The following is a 19,547-nucleotide window of genomic DNA, read 5'->3' on the forward strand; positions in this document are numbered from 1 at the left end:
TATTGGGCTCTATCAGCTCTATCTGCAATTGAAACTGTGTATAAGGTCTGCCTCCACTACATCACTGCCTAGTGCATTCTATTTATTAACTACTGTGGCACTGAACAAATTCTTTCTAATGTCTCTGGGGTTCATTTGTGTACTAAATTTCCACCCGTGTCCCCTCGCTCTTGTTCCGATCCTGCTAAATATTTTGTCTTTGTTCACCCTGTCACTTCCTCTGAGAATTTTGTAGGCGGTGATCATGTCTTCCCTATTTCTTCTGTCTTCCAGAGACGTGAGGTTTAATTCTCATTGCCTTTCCTCGTAAATTATACATACTTCTCAGCTGTGGGACTAGTCTGGTGGCATACCTCTGAAAATTCTCTAACTTTGTCTTAACTAGGTTTGGACTCCAGGCTGGAGCTGCAACCTCCAGGATTCGTTTGACATATGTAGTGTATACAAGGTTCTTACAAGGTTGTGTAAGATTCCTTACACAAGTTTCTAATGGCTGTTCTTATGTTGACCCATTTAGCATACGCCGGTGATGATATCCTTTTGATGTGGGCCTCTGGGCACAGGTTCGTTGTGATATCAACTCCCAGATCTTTTTCTCTATTTGACTCTTGCAGGATATCAACTCCCAGATGGTATCCTCCACGACAGTGCGGCAGTTGCCTTCCGTCAACGACTGAGCGAGAGTAACCTTCCGTCAACGACTGAGCGACAGTAACCTTCCGTCAACGACTGAGCGACAGTAACCTTCCGTCAACGACTGAGCGACAGTGACCTTCCGTCAACGACTGAGCGACAGTAACCTTCCGTCAACGACTGAGCGACAGTAACCTTCCGTCAACGACTGAGCGACAGTAACCTTCCGTCAACGACTGAGCGACAGTAACCTTCCGTCAACGACTGAGCGACAGTGACCTTCCGTCAACGACTGAGCGACAGTGACCTTCCGTCAACGACTGAGCGACAGTAACCTTCCGTCAACGACTGAGCGACAGTGACCTTCCGTCAACGACTGAGCGACAGTGACCATCCGTCAACGACTGAGCGACAGTGACCATCCGTCAACGACTGAGCGACAGTAACCTTCCGTCAACGACTGAGCGACAGTGACCATCTCTGGCAGAGAGAGTGACATAAGCGTGACCATGTAGTCCCGTGTCAGTTAAACAACGTGAAGACACTCTTCATCAGTGTGGCGTGCAGGCGGTGGTGGGGCACTGGCACTCTCACCTCGGTCACCCGACTACCGTGCAGGTCGGCGTTCGATTCCCGATGATCCAGGGGGGGTTGAGCACTGTTCCTTCCCCCCCTCCCCCCCATCCTCCTGTCTAACATCCTTCTGTGATATACAGTCGTTCCGGCTTAGAGTTTTGTCCCCTAATCGTTGCAGTAACATAACCTCGTAGCGCTTTGCATCTCATAAACTGTTTAATTGTTTAAAAAGTTCAGATTTGGCACTTTTGAAAATATTGTAGATAAATGAAGCTATCAGAAAAAGGTCAACAATGTAATATCGTATTTCACACACACGCGAGTCAATGTAGACCCGATGAAGCTCTGATAGGGACTAAATGTTAGGCCTATAACGTATTAAATTAAGGCATGTTGTTGTCTTCTTCTGATGTATAGGCCTATAGTGTAGTGTAGATTGTTTCCTGTGGGCGATAGTCATCCTGTGAGCGGTAGTTTATTGTTCACCCCATACTGATCCTGTGAGCGGTAGTTTATTGTTCACCCCATACTGATCCTGTGAGCGGTAGTTTATTGTTCACCCCATACTGATCCTGTGAGCGGTAGTTTATTGTTCACCCCATACTGATCCTGTGAGCGGTAGTTTATTGTTCACCCCATACTGATCCTGTGAGCGGTAGTTTATTGTTCACCCCATACTGATCCTGTGAGCGGTAGTTTATTGTTCACCCCATACTGATCCTGTGAGCGGTAGTTTATTGTTCACCCCATACTGATCCTGTGAGCGGTAGTTTATTGTTCACCCCATACTGATCCTGTGAGCGGTAGTTTATTGTTCACCCCATACTGATCCTGTGAGCGGTAGTTTATTGTTCACCCCATACTGATCCTGTGAGAGGTAGTTTATTGTTCACCCCATACTGATCCTGTGAGCGGTAGTTTATTGTTCACCCCATACTGATCCTGTGAGCGGTAGTTTATTGTTCACCCCATACTGATCCTGTGAGAGGTAGTTTATTGTTCACCCCATACTGATCCTGTGAGCGGTAGTTTATTGTTCACCCCATACTGATCCTGTGAGCGGTAGTTTATTGTTCACCCCATACTGATCCTGTGAGAGGTAGTTTATTGTTCACCCCATACTGATCCTGTGAGCGGTAGTTTATTGTTCACCCCATACTGATCCTGTGAGCGGTAGTTTATTGTTCACCCCATACTGATCCTGTGAGCGGTAGTTTATTGTTCACCCCATACTCATCCTGTGAGCGGTAGTTTATTGTTCACCCCATACTGATCCTGTGAGCGGTAGTTTATTGTTCACCCCATACTCATCCTGTGAGCGGTAGTTTATTGTTCACCCCATACTGATCCTGTGAGCGGTAGTTTATTGTTCACCCCATACTCATCCTGTGAGCGGAGCGCAAAAAGGATTACATAGGGCACAAAAGGTCTTAATCAGCCCTCATCGGGTATTGAAGATTCGTGTCACTATGTATCTACACGCAACGTTTTGAACATGTTATCTTGTGATGATTTCGGGGCTTTTTAGTGTAAGGGCCCGGTCCTCGACCAGGCCTCCATCCCCAGGAAGCAGCCCGTGACAGCTGACTTAACACCCAGGTACCTATTTTACTGCTAGGTAACAGGGGCATTGGGTGAAAGAAACTCTGCCCAGTGTTTCTCGCCGGCGCCTGGGATCGAACCCAGGACCACAGGATCACAAGTCCAGCGTGCTGTCCGCTCGGCCGACCTGCTCCCATGTTCCTAACTCTCACTACATGTTCTACAGGAGCATGTGTGTGTGGGGAAATAAACTGGCTCCATTTTTTACTTCATTAAAACTGGATTATTTCGTCTTTTTGCCTCAAACTTTCCGTCGCCACCACACACCTTTTTGTTAACTAAGGTATAGCCGGGTTTTTTGTTCTCTTGATGTGGGCCGTAGAGTTACCTCGTCTCTGTTCTTCGTTCAGAACTGCTTACAGAGAAGTGTTCAAGTAGAACACGTGCAGAACACCAATAGTTTGCATTACCTTGTGACGCACAAGTCAACAGTTTACGAGGCGTAGGCGTGAAGAATGACAAAGTTAATCCTGGCACTTACAAACCCGCCTTACACAGAGACATCAAACATGCTTCAATTACATTCTCTTAAAAGACGAGGAGTAAAAGTAACATGAACTATATAAATGAACCAAAGAGTGTATCAAAGGGGAGCCAAATAAGATTCTAAATAAGCGAAGGAACGTCCACTCCAGAAGCCGCTCCCACGGAAACAATAACTACGTTATTTTGTGATCATTTGTGTTGTTAGTGTGGAGTAGAGCAGATGGTAATGGCTTATGGAGAAGAGTGTATGCTCCGCCTGATATGCCAGTTTCCATACAATTCCCAGACTTAGCTGATCTTTTGGGGCATTTATGATGTAACTCAGACTGTGGACCCCATGTGGGGATCTTCTTGAGGTTATCTTGAGATGATTTCGGGGCTTTAGTGTCCCCGTGGCCCGGTCCTTGACCAGACCTCCACCCCCAGGAAGCAGCCCGTAACAGCTGACTTAACACCCAGGTACCTATTTTACTGCTAGGTAACAGGGGCATTGGGTGAAAGAAACTCTGCCCATTGTTTCTCGCCGGCGCCTGGGATCGAACCCAGGACCACAGGATTACAAGTCCAGCGAGCTGTCCGCTCGGCCGACCGGCTCCCATAGTCAGACTCTCCTGTCAGCATGATATTCTTGCGCTGGCTATATGTCTCTGGCTTACCTAGACGGGCTCCTGGGGGTTCCAAGGTTCTCAAAGTTCCCTCATAAAAAAAGAACTCGCCGCTTAAGCTAAACCGAACATTTCTGTCTTATGCGTCCTTAAACACCTCCCAGATATTTACCATTTGGACTCGTAAAATAATTTTCCGTCTTATCTGGGCTGCATGTTAGCAGCCAAGACCTCTGGAAAAATGTAAGTGATGTCGATTGCTGGAGCGCCAACATGGCTAAAAAAACATGAAGAGATTGTCACAAGTTTTTTCGTCAAACTGTCCGATGCTTCTTGTGCGTGCTGCTCGTGTTCTTCACGGAGGTCACAGGCTGGAGCAACACCTGTGGTGGGGGGGGGGGGTACGGAACACCAGGGACCTCGACGGGTGGGGGTACGGAACACCGGGGACCTCGACGGGTGGGGTACGGAACACCGGGGACCTCGACGGGTGGGGTACGGAACACCAGGGACCTCGACGGGTGGGGGTACGGAACACCAGGGACCTCGACGGGTGGGGGTACGGAACACCGGGGACCTCGACGGGTGGGGTACGGAACACCGGGGACCTCGACGGGTGGGGTACGGAACACCAGGGACCTCGACGGGTGGGGGTACGGAACACCAGGGACCTCGACGGGTGGGGGTACGGAACACCGGGGACCTCGACAGGTGGGGGTACGGAACACCGGGGACCTCGACAGGTGGGGGTACGGAACACCAGGGACCTCGACGGGTGGGGTACGGAACACCAGGGACCTCGACGGGTGGGGGTACGGAACACCAGGGACCTCGACGGGTGGGGTACGGAACACCAGGGACCTCGACGGGTGGGGTACGGAACACCGGGGACCTCGACGGGTGGGGGTACGGAACACCAGGGACCTCGACGGGTGGGGTACGGAACACCGGGGACCTCGACGGGTGGGGTACGGAACACCAGGGACCTCGACGGGTGGGGTACGGAACACCGGGGACCTCGACGGGTGGGGTACGGAACACCAGGGACCTCGACGGGTGGGGTACGGAACACCAGGGACCTCGACGGGTGGGGTACGGAACACCGGGGACCTCGACGGGTGGGGTACGGAACACCGGGGACCTCGACAGGTGGGGGTACGGAACACCAGGGACCTCGACAGGTGGGGGTACGGAACACCAGGGACCTCGACGGGTGGGGGTACGGAACACTCTGCCCAGGAGACTTGGACTTCAGCCCCACGCCCACGCGGGCAACCCGTCCTCAGGCTAGGATGGATAAAGCGGCGGCCGACCCCCGAGACGCATTCAGCAATTTTAACTTTGTAATAAAAATATGTTTTTCGTATGTATAAAATAATATTATTTTATATACGAGTCTTATATATAGTTTACTAGTCGTAGGTTTCGTTAGGCGTTTAGGTTGTGGTGGCAGTTATTTGATCTTGAAGCACGTGACTGAAGCATTTACTGACTTACGATTCGAACAGAGGTCGTCATCGGAGCATTCTTCGAGAATGTTCGAACGTTATTAGTTGAAAATCGTGTGCAAACGGGCTTTTATTCATAAACTGGGGGGAGGGGAGGGTTGATTAACGATAATTTGGCTGTCATTGATGAGGACGGGCTGTAGCCCCTCCTCATCAACAAAACCCAAACGCTCCTTAATCTATCAGTCAGACTCGCTTTTTATAAATGAAAAACACCTTCACACGACTCACAACTGAACCTAACATAACCTAAGTTACGCAAACATATTCTAGTATGTAATAATATTAACTTATATTTGAGAAAATATTTTTTTTCAATACGCAGTGCGTTAAAATTGACGAGTGCGTTATTGGGGTCGACTGTCAGTTGAACGAGCCTGACCTGAGGTCAGGGTGTTCGTCTTAAATGTGAGTAGAAATTTGTGAAAAAATATCAATCGTGAAAAATAATATGAATCTACAATTCCACACAAAGTCAGATAATTCTTCACAAAACAATTTTTCGTTCTAAAAAAACTGAGGATTTTCATGCAAATACTTAAGAGATGGTTTAAGGACAGAGCCTCTACTGAGCCAAGGAACATTGTTGTACAGAAGTAGTCCTGTTTAAGCAGAATTCACATCGCTCAATATATTCTGAAATTGTCCTTTTTTTCTCAGTTACAGTTTTCATCACCTCTTCAAGTTCCTTGAGGCCAGATTTTGTACACAAGAACACTTCGTGTGCCGTACAATAGTGAGCTTATAATGGATGTCCAACATATTTTGCAAACACATTTACAAACGATGAGTCACAATAATGGGGTTGAAGATGACCAAATCACTCACCAGAAGATGATGAGGAGACGACGACGTTTCGGTCCGTCCTGGACCATTATTAAGTCGACATTCGACCTGATAGTCCGGGACGGACCGAAACGTCGTCGTCTCCCCATCTTCTGGTGTGTGGTCTGGACATGACAGTTACAACACCGGCTTCCTTACCAGTCATGCTGGGTGCTGCACCATCAGTTGTCACGCCGATTTTTGAAAGATTAATCTGTCGATTAGACAACTCATTTGCATATTTGAGCCCCTGCGGTATGTTCAAGTAAGGTTTCCAAGTTAATCAGTCCTTCAGGTATTTCATCTCACCTATAAAGCAGACATAATGGCTAACCTGGCAGATGATGTAACATCAGTGATCTCATTAAGACAAACGGAAAGGAGTTTACATCAACCATTGTCTTCTCTTAACTGTTCTGCTACGCTTGTTTCCGACTTTAATCATCTACGTTTTTTTTTACTTTTACTACGTTTCTGCTCACCGGCAAATCCTTAATACAATAAGCATTTTCTTTTCCTTTTCTCAAAAAAAAAAAACATAAAAAGGGAAAGGAGCGCATTGTAGCTCTGATTATTTAATATGTTCCCCATCATTGAGTGATTTTCCATGTTGGTCAATTATCCTTGAAATCTCAACCCGCAGACCAACGACGTCGGAGCTTCCCGAAACAAATTTCGTGAAAACATTTGACTATTTTTTTTGTTGCAGATTGAAATGTGTTCTTTTTGTTCTTGCTCACTTTTATCGCCAAGCCATTTATGAACAGTTTGATAATGGGGCTTTAAGGAGGACATTGTGTACACTAATGTTTCACAACATAAGATGCATAATGCTTTGTCACCCTTCTTGATAATACGAAATCTTTCCACGATTCTTGAAAGTTTCTGCTGCTGCTGCTTCCTTCATTTGAAAGTTTTCTGTGCTGGTTGAACTGACATTCTGGAAAGGGTAAATATGCTAAATAACATAATTTTAATAATGCAGTAGTGATTGGCCAGTCACTTCTTAATAGATTATTAGTTATTATAACTACCCTGGAAACACAAACCGAAACTGTCTCTATTTTCCGCTTGTTACAACTTGTAATAAAGTTGTTAGATCTTGGCTTAACGTGTTTATGACGTATTAGAACGTTGTTACAACTTGTTATATTCGTTGTTATAACTGGTTAGGAGGTGTTAAAACTTGTTCGAACGTTGTACCAACGTCGTAGTTTCGGTGTGTGTTTGACGGGTAAGTATCCCGTGTTCACTCGTACACAACAGAAGACAAATATAAGCGGAGCGAAGCCAATGCCAACCGTTTAGTAATATTGTTACCAGTCGACAAGTGACAGGATGAACAACCCAGCGGGTTTTCTTCCTATTGGGGAGTGTTGTACATGCTGCTATGGCGGTGTGTCCACTCACAAGATGAGTGGCGCTGCCCAATAAACTCGCCCCTCGGGGCAAAATTTAAAAAAAAAAAATTGTTACCAGTCGAGTTGTGGTCAGTGGGTGTGGGACGAGTACAGAACGTGTCCTCCAGCATGGCGGGTGGTCTTCACCGCGCAGTTGGCGCCAAACAGACGGGAGTCGTCTCTGAACACCTCATACTGCTCCCGGTTTGTTCGTAAACAATCATTTTTCACCTTCATTTGTCATTAATGCTAATCTTTAAAGATTTATTTATTATTAGTGGGAATTTAAAGAATCACTGCTAGAATTTACCTACTTAAAATTATCTGTTAGATTAAGGACCTGCCCGAAACGCTGCGCGTACTAGTGGCTTTACAAGATTGTAAATACTATGCTATGTATTCTCACAAACCCAATGTACCTTCTTGTATATAAATAAATAAATAAATAAATAAATAAATCAAGAGGCGGCACTGCGAGACGTATGCCAGCAAAGTTTGATAGCGTACCACTGTGGGCACGCGTGCCATAGGTTGTCAACCCGCCTACCCATTTGGTCTAAGAGAATTAGGTTGGGGCAATAGCTTTAAAACATATGTTCAAGTAAGGATTTTTTAAACACTATTTTCACTGATTCTGACACTTAAATTATTTTCACTTGAGACTTTATGAGATATTGGGAACTATAGCATTAATGGTAGTGGTCCGTAGGTACACCTGACTGTGTGTAGGTGGTGGGGTTGTACACCTGACTGTGTGTAGGTGGTGGGGTTGTACACCTGACTGTGTGTGTAGGTGGTGGGGTTGTACACCTGACTGTGTGTGTAGGTGGTGGGGTTGTACACCTGACTGTGTGTGTAGGTGGTGTGGTTGTACACCTGACTGTGTAGCTGGTGGGGTTGTACACCTGACTGTGTGTAGGTGGTGGGGTTGTACACCTGACTGTGTGTGTAGGTGGTGGGGTTGTACACCTGACTGTGTGTAGGTGGTGGGGTTGTACACCTGACTGTGTGTGTAGGTGGTGTGGTTGTACACCTGACTGTGTGTGTAGGTGGTGGGGTTGTACACCTGACTGTGTGTGTAGGTGGTGGGGTTGTACACCTGACTGTGTGTGTAGGTGGTGGGGTTGTACACCTGACTGTGTGTGTAGGTGGTGGGGTTGTACACCTGACTGTGTGTGTAGGTGGTGTGGTTGTACACCTGACTGTGTGTGTAGGTGGTGTGGTTGTACACCTGACTGTGTGTGTAGGTGGTGGGGTTGTACACCTGACTGTGTGTGTAGGTGGTGGGGTTGTACACCTGACTGTGTGTGTAGGTGGTGGGGGATGCATATCCCTTGTGGTCAGCGTTTATAATTTTGACTTTCAGGAGGTGTGGTGTGTTAGGTGAGGTGGGTGTGTGTGTGTGTGGGGCAGGCGGGGCTTGTGCCTTTTTTTCCTGCTCCTGTCTCTGGTCCGAACACTTTCACCTTTTGAGTTGGGAGGCCGTGTGCCCCTTCTAGTGAACGGGGACGACCTAGGGACGACCTCCCCTCGCCTGGATACAGCTTCTCTAGTCCTCACTGTAACCTAAGGGTCGTCGTACTTTCTAAATCCAGCTTCATTTTGATGCGCTTAGTTGCTTTTTTATGTTGTATTTTTGTTTTAGTAATTTATGGAGTCGTGAGGGTTGTAGGCAAGTGTAAAACAGTACTTAAGTAGTGTGTTAAGTATTTCTGTAGTGGGGTGAGGTTGCAGGGGGGGGGGAGGGACACGTGGCCAGGCAGGAGATTGCAATGAGTGTGAGGAGAGGCTCTCAAGATACGTCTTGAACATTTCCTCCATACTCTCTACCTTCACTAAGGTCAGCATGTACTAGGGGACCAGATTCACGAAGCAGTTACGCAAGCACTTACGAGCCTGTATATCTTTTCTCAATATTTGGCGGCTTTGTTTACCATTGTTAAACAGTTAATGAGCTCCGAAGCACCAGGAGGCCGTTTATAACAATAGCAACAGTTGATTGGGAAGTTTTCATGCTGGTAAACTGCAATAAATGTAATAAATGAAACCAAAGCCGTCAAAGATTGAGGAAAGATGTACACGTTCGTAAATGCTTGCGTAACTGCTTCGTGAATCTCGGCCTAGGTGCCGTAGTTCACACTCACACAGCCTCACACTTGGTTACATTGCTGTACTTTCCGCCAAGTACTGTAACTCTACCCCCACCACAACTACCCTTCCCCAGCGTCTTCTGACCAGACGCTAACAAGTTGTTATTATAGATTCAGCTACTGGGAACAAAACGTTCCAAGTAGCACTGGCTATGGTGATCCCGTAGAGGACTTACCTGGCACAGGAGCGGGGGCTGTAACTGGGAGCTAACAAGGTGGACAGGACCTTGTATAGTGGGTGGGCGGCCGCTCCCTCCCTACCACACCCTCGTCAAGTCTCCATCTTCCCCAATATTCCTCATTTGTTCTCAGCACACCTAGCAATGTCTTCTCTTGTCCTTCTGGAGGAGCTGTGTCGTGTCAACTCATAAGACTAGAGCCATCTGGTCGCCGTAGTTCTCAGTGCTGTAGTTACCCCGTTCTCTTAGTGTTGGTGTTGGAGCACAGAGATGGGCGGGTCTTGGTGTAGGGTGCACAATAATGTGTATGTTTCAGTACCGCCACATGTTGCAGCGCCGTCACATGTTGCAGCTCCGTCACATGTTGCAGCGCCGTCACATATTGCAGGGCCGCCACATGTTGCAGCACCGCCACATATTGCAGCGCCGTCACATGTTGCAGAGCCGTCACATATTGCAGCGCCGTCTCATGTTGCAGCGCCGCCACATATTGCAGCGCCGCCACATGTTGCAGCACCGCCACATATTGCAGCGCCGTCACATGTTGCAGCGCCGCCACATATTGCAGCGCCGTCACATATTGCAGCGCCGTCACATGTTGCAGCGCCGCCACATATTGCAGCGCCGTCACATATTGCAGCGCCGCCACATATTGCAGCGCCGTCACATATTGCAGCGCCGCCACATATTGCAGCGCCGTCACATATTGCAGCGTCGTCTCATGTTGCAGCGCCGCCACATATTGCAGCGCCGTCTCATGTTGCAGCACCGCCACATATTGCAGCGCCGTCACATGTTGCAGCGCCGCCACATATTGCAGCGCCGCCACATATTGCAGCGCCGCCACATATTGCAGCGCCGCCACATATTGCAGCGCCGCCACATGTTGCAGCGCCGCCACATATTGCAGCGCCGTCACATATTGCAGCGCCGTCTCATGTTGCAGCGCCGCCACATATTGCAGCGCCGCCACATGTTGCAGCACCGCCACATATTGCAGCGCCGTCACATGTTGCAGAGCCGTCACATATTGCAGCGCCGTCTCACGTTGCAGGGCCGCCACATATTGCAGCGCCGCCACATGTTGCAGCACCGCCACATGTTGCAGAACCGCCACATATTGCAGCTCCGTCACATATTGCAGGGCCGTCACATGTTGCAGCACCGCCACATGTTGCAGCTCTGTCACATGTTGCAGAGCCGCCACATGTTGTAGCGCCGTCACATGTTTCAGGGCCGCCACATGTTGCAGCGCCGTCACATGTTGCAGCGCCGTTGCAGCGCCGTCACATGTTGCAGCGCCGTCACATATTGCAGCGCCGCCACATGTTGCAGCGCCGCTACATGTTTCAGGGCCGCCACATATTACAGCGCCGTCACATGTTGCAGCGCCGTCACATATTGCAGCGCCGTCACATATTGCAGCTCCGCCACATGTTACAGCGCCGCCACATGTTGCAGCGCCGTCACATATTGCAGCGCCGCCACATGTTGCAGCGCCGTCACATTTTGCAGCGCCGCCACATGTTGCAGCGCCGTCACATGTTGCAGCGCCGCCACATGTTGCAGCGCCGTCACATATTGCAGCGCCGCCACATGTTGCAGCGTCGCCACATGTTGCAACGCCGCCACATGTTGCAGCGCCGTCACATGTTGCAGCGCCGCCACATATTGAAGCGCCGTCTCATGTTGCAGCGCCGTCACATATTGCAGCGCCGCCACATGTTGCTGCGCCGTCACATATTGCAGCGCCGCCACATGTTGCAGCGCCGTCACATGTTGCAGCTCCGTCACATATTGCAGCGCCGCCACATGTTGCAGCGCCGTCACATATTGCAGCGCCGCCACATATTGCAGCGCCGTCTCATGTTGCAGCGCCGTCACATATTGCAGCGCTGCCACATGTTACAGCGCTGCCACATATTGCAGCGCCGTCACATGTTGCAGCGCCGTCACATGTTGCAGCGCCGCCACATGTTGCAGCGCCGCCACATGTTGCAGCGCCGCCACATGTTGCAGCGCCGTCACATGTTGCAGCACCGCCACATATTGCAGCTCCGTCACATATTGCAGCGCCGCCCCATATTGCAGCGCCGTCACATGTTGCAGCGCCGTCACATATTGCAGCGCCGCCACATGTTGCAGCACCGCCCCATATTGCAGCGCCGTCACATATTGCAGCTCCATCACATATTGCAGCGCCGCCACATGTTGCAGCACCGCCACATGTTGCAGCACCGCCACATGTTGCAGCTCCGTCACATATTGCAGCGCCGCCCCATATTGCAGCGCCGTCACATATTGCAGCGCCGTCACATATTGCAGCGCCGCCACATGTTGCAGCACCGCCACATATTGCAGCGCCGTCACATGTTGCAGCTCCATCACATATTGCAGCTCCGCCACATATGGCAGCTCCGTCACATGTTGCAGAGCCGTCATATATTGCAGCGCCGCCACATGTTGCAGCTCCGCCACATATTGCAGCTCCGTCACATATTGCAGCTCCGTCACGTGTTGCAGAGCCGCCACGTGTTGTATCGCCGTCACATGTTGCAGCGCCGCCACATGTTGCAGCGCCGCCACATGTTGCAGCGCCGCCACATGTTGCAGCGCCGCCACATGTTGCAGCGCCGCCACATGTTGCAGCGCCGTCACATATTGCAGTGCCGTCACATATTGCAGCGCCGTCACATATTGCAGCGCCGCCACATGTTGCAGCGCCGTCACATATTGCAGCGCCTCCACATATTGCAGCGCCGTCACATGTTGCAGCGCCGCCACATATTGCAGCTCCGTCACATATTGCAGCGCCGCCACATGTTGCAGCTCCGCCACATATTGCAGCTCCGTCACGTGTTGCAGAGCCGCCACGTGTTGTATCGCCGTCACATGTTGCAGCGCCGCCACATATTGCAGCCCCGTCACATATTGCAGCGCCGTCACATATTGCAGCGCCGTCTCATGTTGCAGCGCCGCCACATGTTGCAGCGCCGTCACATGTTGCAGCACCGCCACATGTTGCAGCACCGCCACATGTTGCAGCGCCGCCACATATTGCAGCGCCGTCACATATTGCAGTGCCGTCACATATTGCAGCGCCGTCACATGTTGCAGCGCCGTCACATGTTGCAGCGCCGTCACATGTTGCAGCACCGCCACATGTTGCAGCACCGCCACATGTTGCAGCACCGTCACATATTGCAGCGCCGTCACATATTGCAGCGACGCCACATGTTGCAGCGCCGCCACATGTTGCAGCGCCGTCACATATTGCAGCGCCGTCTCATGTTGCAGCGCCGTCCCCTATTGCAGCGCCGCCACATGTTGCAGCGCCGTCACATATTGCAGCGTCGTCTCATGTTGCAGCGCCGTCACATATTGCAGCTCCGCCACATGTTGCAGCTCCGTCACATATTGCAGCTCCGCCACATATGGCAGCTCCGTCACATGTTGCAGAGCCGTCACATATTGCAGCGCCGCCACATGTTGCAGCTCCGCCACATATTGCAGCTCCGTCACATATTGCAGCTCCGTCACGTGTTGCAGAGCCGCCACGTGTTGTATCGCCGTCAAATGTTGCAGCACCGTCACATATTGCAGCGCCGTCACATATTGCAGCCCCGTCACATGTTGCAGCGCCGCCACATGTTGCAGCGCCGCCACATGTTGCAGCGCCGTCACATGTTGCAGCGCCGTCACATGTTGCAGCGCCGTCACATGTTGCAGGGCCGCCACATGTTGCAGAGCCGTCACATATTGCAGCGCCGCCACATATTACAGCGCCGTCACATGTTGCAGCGCCGCCACATGTTGCAGCTCCGTCACATATTGCAGCGACGCCACATATTGCAGTGCCGTCACATGTTGCAGCTCCGTCACATATTGCAGCGGCGCCACATATTACAGCGCCGTCAAAGGTTGCAGCTCCGTCACATATTGCAGCGCCGACACATGTTGCAGCTCCGTCACATATTGTAGCCCCGTCACATGTTGCAGCTCCGTCACATATTGCAGCGCCGTCACATGTTGCAGCTCCGTCACATATTGCAGCGCCGTCACATTGCAGCGCCGACACATGTTGCAGCTCCGTCACATGTTGTAGCGCCTTCACATGTTGCAGCTCCGTCACATATTGCAGCGCCGACACATGTTGCAGCTCCGTCACATATTGCAGCGCCGTCACATGTTGCAGCTCCGCCACATGTTGCAGCGCCGCCACATTGCAGCGCCGTCACATGTTGCAGCTCCGTCACATGTTGCAGCGCTGTCACATTGCAGCGCCGTCACATGTTGCAGCTCCGTCACATGTTGCAGCGCCGTCACATTGCAGCGCCGACACATGTTGCAGCTCCGTCACATGTTGCAGCGCCGTCACATGTTGCAGCTCCGTCACATATTGCAGCGCCTTCACATGTTGCAGCTCCGTCACATGTTGCAGCTCCGTCACATGTTGCAGCGCCGTCACATGTTGCAGCTCCGTCACATGTTGTAGCGCCGACATATGTTGCAGCGCCGACATATGTTGTAGCGCCGACACATGTTGCAGCACCGACACATGTTGCAGCGCCGACACATGTTGCAGCTCCGTCACATATTGCAGCGCCGCCACATGTTGCAGCGCCGCCACATGTTGTAGCGCCGACATATGTTGCAGCGCCGACATATGTTGCAGCGCCGAATTATGTTGTAGCGCCGACACATGTTGCAGCGCCGACACATGTTGCAGCTCCGTCACATGTTGCAGCGCCGACACATGTTGCAGCGCCGCCACATGTTACAGCGCCGACACATGTTGCAGCGCCGACACATGTTGCAGCGCCGACACATGTTGCAGCGCCGTCACATGTTGCAGCGCCGACATATGTTGCAACGCCGACACATGTTGCAGCGCCGACACATGTTGCAGCGCCGTCACATGTTGCAGCGCCGACATATGTTGCAGCGCCGACACATGTTGCAGCGCCGACACATGTTGCAGCGCCGACACATGTTGCAGCGCCGGAACATGTTGCAGCGCCGACATATGTTGCAGCGCCGACACATGTTGCAGCGCCGGAACATGTTGCAGCGCCGACATATGTTGCAGCGCCGACACATGTTGCAGCACCGACACATGTTGCAGCGCCGACATATGTTGCAGCACCGACACATGTTGCAGCACCGACACATGTTGCAGCGCCGACACATGTTGCAGCACCGACACATGTTGCAGCGCCGACACATGTTGCAGCGCCGACATATGTTGCAGCGCCGACACATGTTGCAGCGCCGACACATGTTGCAGCGCCGGAACATGTTGCAGCGCCGACATATGTTGCAGCGCCGGAACATGTTGCAGCGCCGACATATGTTGCAGCGCCGGAACATGTTGCAGCGCCGACATATGTTGCAGCGCCGGAACATGTTGCAGCGCCGACATATGTTGCAGCGCCGACATATGTTGCAGCGCCGACACATGTTGCAGCGCCGGAACATGTTGCAGCGCCGACATATGTTGCAGCGCCGACACATGTTGCAGCGCCGGAACATGTTGCAGCGCCGACATATGTTGCAGCGCCGACATATGTTGCAGCGCCGACACATGTTGCAGCGCCGGAACATGTTGCAGCGCCGACATATGTTGCAGCGCCGACATATGTTGCAGCGCCGACATATGTTGCAGCGCCGACATATGTTGCAGCGCCGGAACATGTTGCAGCGCCGACATATGTTGCAGCGCCGACATATGTTGCAGCACCGACACATGTTGCAGCGCCGGAACATGTTGCAGCGCCGACATATGTTGCAGCGCCGACATATGTTGCAGCGCCGACACATGTTGCAGCGCCGGAACATGTTGCAGCGCCGACATATGTTGCAGCGCCGACATATGTTGCAGCGCCGACACATGTTGCAGCACCGCCACATTTTGCAGCTCCAGCACATGATAGAGCGTCGCAGCATGTTGCAGCGACGCCGCGGGTAGCGCCGTCATGTACTGCAGTACTGGGTGCAGCTGGTGATGGTCTTGAAGCAGCGTGGTGAAGCGTACAGCGCACAGGAGACCACTGGGTCGGCCGGGCAGGCAGGAGTATTTGGGACGGGTGTCTAGTTGCCTGTCATGACCCATGGTAATATGTGGTGAATGACTTGCTCCCAACTCCACTACAGCCCCGGTACGCACTCTTACCTCTCCTGGTCCTAAAGGTCACTCTTACTCCAGCTCTCTCTCTCTCTCTCTCTCTCTCTCTCTCTCTCTGTCTCTCTCTGTCTCTCTGTCTCTCTGTCTCTCTGTCTCTCTCTCTCTCTCTCTCTCTCTCTCTCTCTCTCTCTCTCTCTCTCTCTCTCTCTCTCTCTCTCTCTCTCTCTCTCTCTCTCTCTCTCTCTGTCTCTCTGTCTCTCTCTCTCTCTCTCTCTCTCTCTCTCTCTCTCTCTCTCTCTCTCTCTCTCTCTCTCTCTCTCTCTCTCTCTCTCTCTCTCTCTCTCTCTCTCTCTCTCTCTCTCTCTCTCTCTCTCTCTCTCTCTCTCTCTCTCTCTCTCTCTCTCTCTCGGTATAGAGGTGGTAAGGCTGAGCAGTAACATAAGATACAATATGCAAATAAACCATAAACACTTTACTAAACACTTTTTAAATGTAAAGACGGTAAGCACAATCGACGAACTAGACACGGAAATAGCAGCGACTGCCTCAAGACATATATTTTTTTACAAATATATGGCCACTAAAAATGGGGTCGGGAGTCAATTCGTTAAACGACCGATGATTGGAAAAACTGGACCCAGAAGGTGAAGACCGGGTCTGCATTCTTCGGTCGGTAAGAGTACACACGCACACACACATAACCTAATTATATATATATATATATATATATATATATATATATATATATATATATATATATATATATATATATATATATATATATATATATATATATATATATATATATACATGAGTGTAGCACTCCAGATGTAAACACACAGTCCTGGACACTCCAGATGTAAACACACAGTCCTGGATACTCCAGGTGTAAACACAGTCCTGGACACTCCAGATGTAAACACAGTCCTGGACACTCCAGGTGTAAACTCCCACAGTCATCCCAGCACTCCAGGTGTAAACTCCGCCACCAGCAACTGAGTCATAGCCTCGCATAGTGTATTATTAAGTGGTCATTTGAGCCTTCAGATGTGCCGGTATGAACTACCTACAGCTCGGCAATTACCTTATCCACTCATTGTTTGGATGAGATCTTCATAACCCGTCCCAAACTTTGCCAGGGCGGGAAAGTGATCACGCGTAACCCTCTTCATGGAGTCTTAAGGCAATGGAGTAAATAATGGAATACATTAGTTGATTAAAATAAACACACGGAATAAGCGCTACAGCTGTAGTGTCGTGCACGGAGGAGAGGTGGTTTGTCTTGAAAATACATTAAAGAGTATTGTGTAAAAATAATTTTGGGTATATTTAGGCTTAGGTTAGGTCAGGTTAAGTCAGGTTAGGTTAGGTTAGGTCAGGTCAGGTCAGGTCAGGTCAGGTCAGGTTAGGTTAGGTCAGGTTAGGTTAGCTTAGGGCAGGTCAGGTCAGGTTAGGTTAGCTTAAGGCAGGTCAGGTCAGGTTAGGTTAGCTTAGGGCAGGTCAGGTCAGGTCAGGTTAGGTCAGGTCAGGTCAGGTTAGCTTAGGGAAGGTCAGGTCAGGTCAGGTCAGGTTAGGTGTTTGGAGGAGGGAACCTGTTGTAGGACGGAGGAGTGACATATGTCACCTCTCCGATATGTCCACTTTGACACACACACACATATGAAACATGTGTTCCGTATATAATAATAGTACGCCATATATATACACATGAGTGCCAGATGTGGTCTGCTACTACCCCCCCCCCCTCTCACCTGCTCCACAAATACACTGTTCACCCTGAAAAACCGGTTGTGGGAGGTTGGCCCCCTGCTTAACTGCTGAGCAATTGTTGCTAAAAGTAGCGCTAGTATAGCGGCCCGAGATGAAGCACCGACCTACTGGCTGGAGTGGCCGGGGTCTACACGTTAATAGATACTAGTTATCTATTATCTATCTATTATCTAGACTAGCGTGTTCTTGGAGGTCAGGTCACTCACTTCACCTGGGAGATGATCACCACGTCGCCAGGTGTCTCCCACGCCCGTGTTGGTGGGTGGGTGGTGTCTCCCACGCCCGTGTTGGTGGGTGGGTGGTCTCTCACGCCCGTGTTGGTGGGTGGGTGGTGTCTCCCACGCCCGTGTTGGTGGGTGGGTGGTCTCCCACGCCCGTGTTGGTGGGTGGGTGGTCTCCCACGCCCGTGTTGGTGGGTGGGTGGTCTCCCACGCCCGTGTTGGTGGGTGGGTGGTCTCCCACGCCCGTGTTGGTGGGTGGGTGGTCTCCCACGCCCGTGTTGGTGGGTGGGTGGTGTCTCCCCGCCCGTGTTGGTGGGTGGGTGGTCTCCCACGCCCGTGTTGGTGGGTGGGTGGTCTCCCACGCCCGTGTTGGTGGGTGGGTGGTCTCCCACGCCCGTGTTGGTGGGTGGGTGGTGTCTCCCACGCCCGTGTTGGTGGGTGGGTGGTCTCTCCCACGCCCACATTAACGTGAGAGGCCAGAGTATGAGGTGTGTAAAGGGCTGATTGGCCAATCCGTCCTCGCACTTAATATACGTCACATTTTTACGGTCAACTAATCGTTAAAAATACGACGTGTTAGTAATAATCACAGCGCCGTAATATTAACATTTTCTATGCCTCAGCTTCAATATTTTAGGTTAGATGCTTTTCACATGAGGCTTCTGGTTAGGCTAAACCACTGCGTTTCTTACGGAATGGTAAACAACAGGACGGACGTCTCCAAGGACCCAGAACCCGGTATTTCCTAGTCGGGGCAAAAAAAAACACGTTCCTTGAGACATTGAAGTATCTTGGAGCCACTATACGGCACCCAGGAGACGTTATGGCACCCCAGGAGGCATTATGGCACCCCGGGAGACACTAGGCATCTCGACATGTGATAATAGTCTGGTTGATACAAACACAATAGTCATCGAGACACTGCGGTAACATGTCATTAGACATCTAACACTCTTTCGTAACACATTCACAGACTTCCATGGGAAATCCAATGTAACCCCTCGAGGCGATCACAGCTAACGTCGGTGTGTGTGTGTGTGTGTGACTCAGCAAGCTGTGGTGTACATCAAGACGTGCACACACACACACTGCTGGTGTGTGTGTGTGTGTGTGTGTGTGTGTGTGTGTGTGTGTGTGTGTGTGTGTGTGTGTGTGTGTGTGTGTGTGTGTGTGTGTGTGTGTGTCAGGTCAGCGGCGGAGGTAGGAACTAGGTGACCGACATGCTAACGTTTTTCTGGTTTGACGCACTCAAACACGCAAGCATGTGCATGCACTCAACACTGAGGGGGATAAAGTGCAGTGAACGACTGACGCACTCAAATACGCTAACACATTCATGTACTCAACATAGAGGGAGTTAAAGTACAGTAAACAACTGAGGCACTTAATTACACTTGAGAAAGTAGGAAGTATTTATAATAACGTTATAGAAGGTGAAGGATGAGTTAGAGGATGCTCCCGGACGCAG

The 19,547-nt window shown here is 50.7% G+C and overlaps 2 protein-coding genes across 4 annotated transcripts in view; one reads left to right on the forward strand and one right to left on the reverse strand.

Annotated features, from left to right (window-relative positions):
- LOC123749683 (NGFI-A-binding protein homolog) overlaps nucleotides 1–19,547 on the forward strand; it is a 359,667-nt gene that overhangs the window by 96,763 nt on the left and 243,357 nt on the right. The window lies entirely within an intron of this gene.
- Nucleotides 14,742–16,076, reverse strand: LOC138359187 (uro-adherence factor A-like). Its single transcript, XM_069318176.1, has one exon. The coding sequence runs from the start codon at nucleotides 16,074–16,076 to the stop codon at nucleotides 14,742–14,744; it is 1,335 nt and encodes a 444-aa protein (XP_069174277.1).

Source organism: Procambarus clarkii, chromosome 89 (genome assembly GCF_040958095.1).
Source record: "Procambarus clarkii isolate CNS0578487 chromosome 89, FALCON_Pclarkii_2.0, whole genome shotgun sequence".
Taxonomy (NCBI): Eukaryota; Metazoa; Arthropoda; class Malacostraca; order Decapoda; family Cambaridae; genus Procambarus; species Procambarus clarkii.

What these genes read in the sequence shown, in the direction of transcription:
- LOC138359187 (XM_069318176.1), bottom strand. Translation starts at nt 16,076, where the DNA reads ATGGGTCATGACAGGCAACTAGACACCCGTCCCAAATACTCCTGCCTG.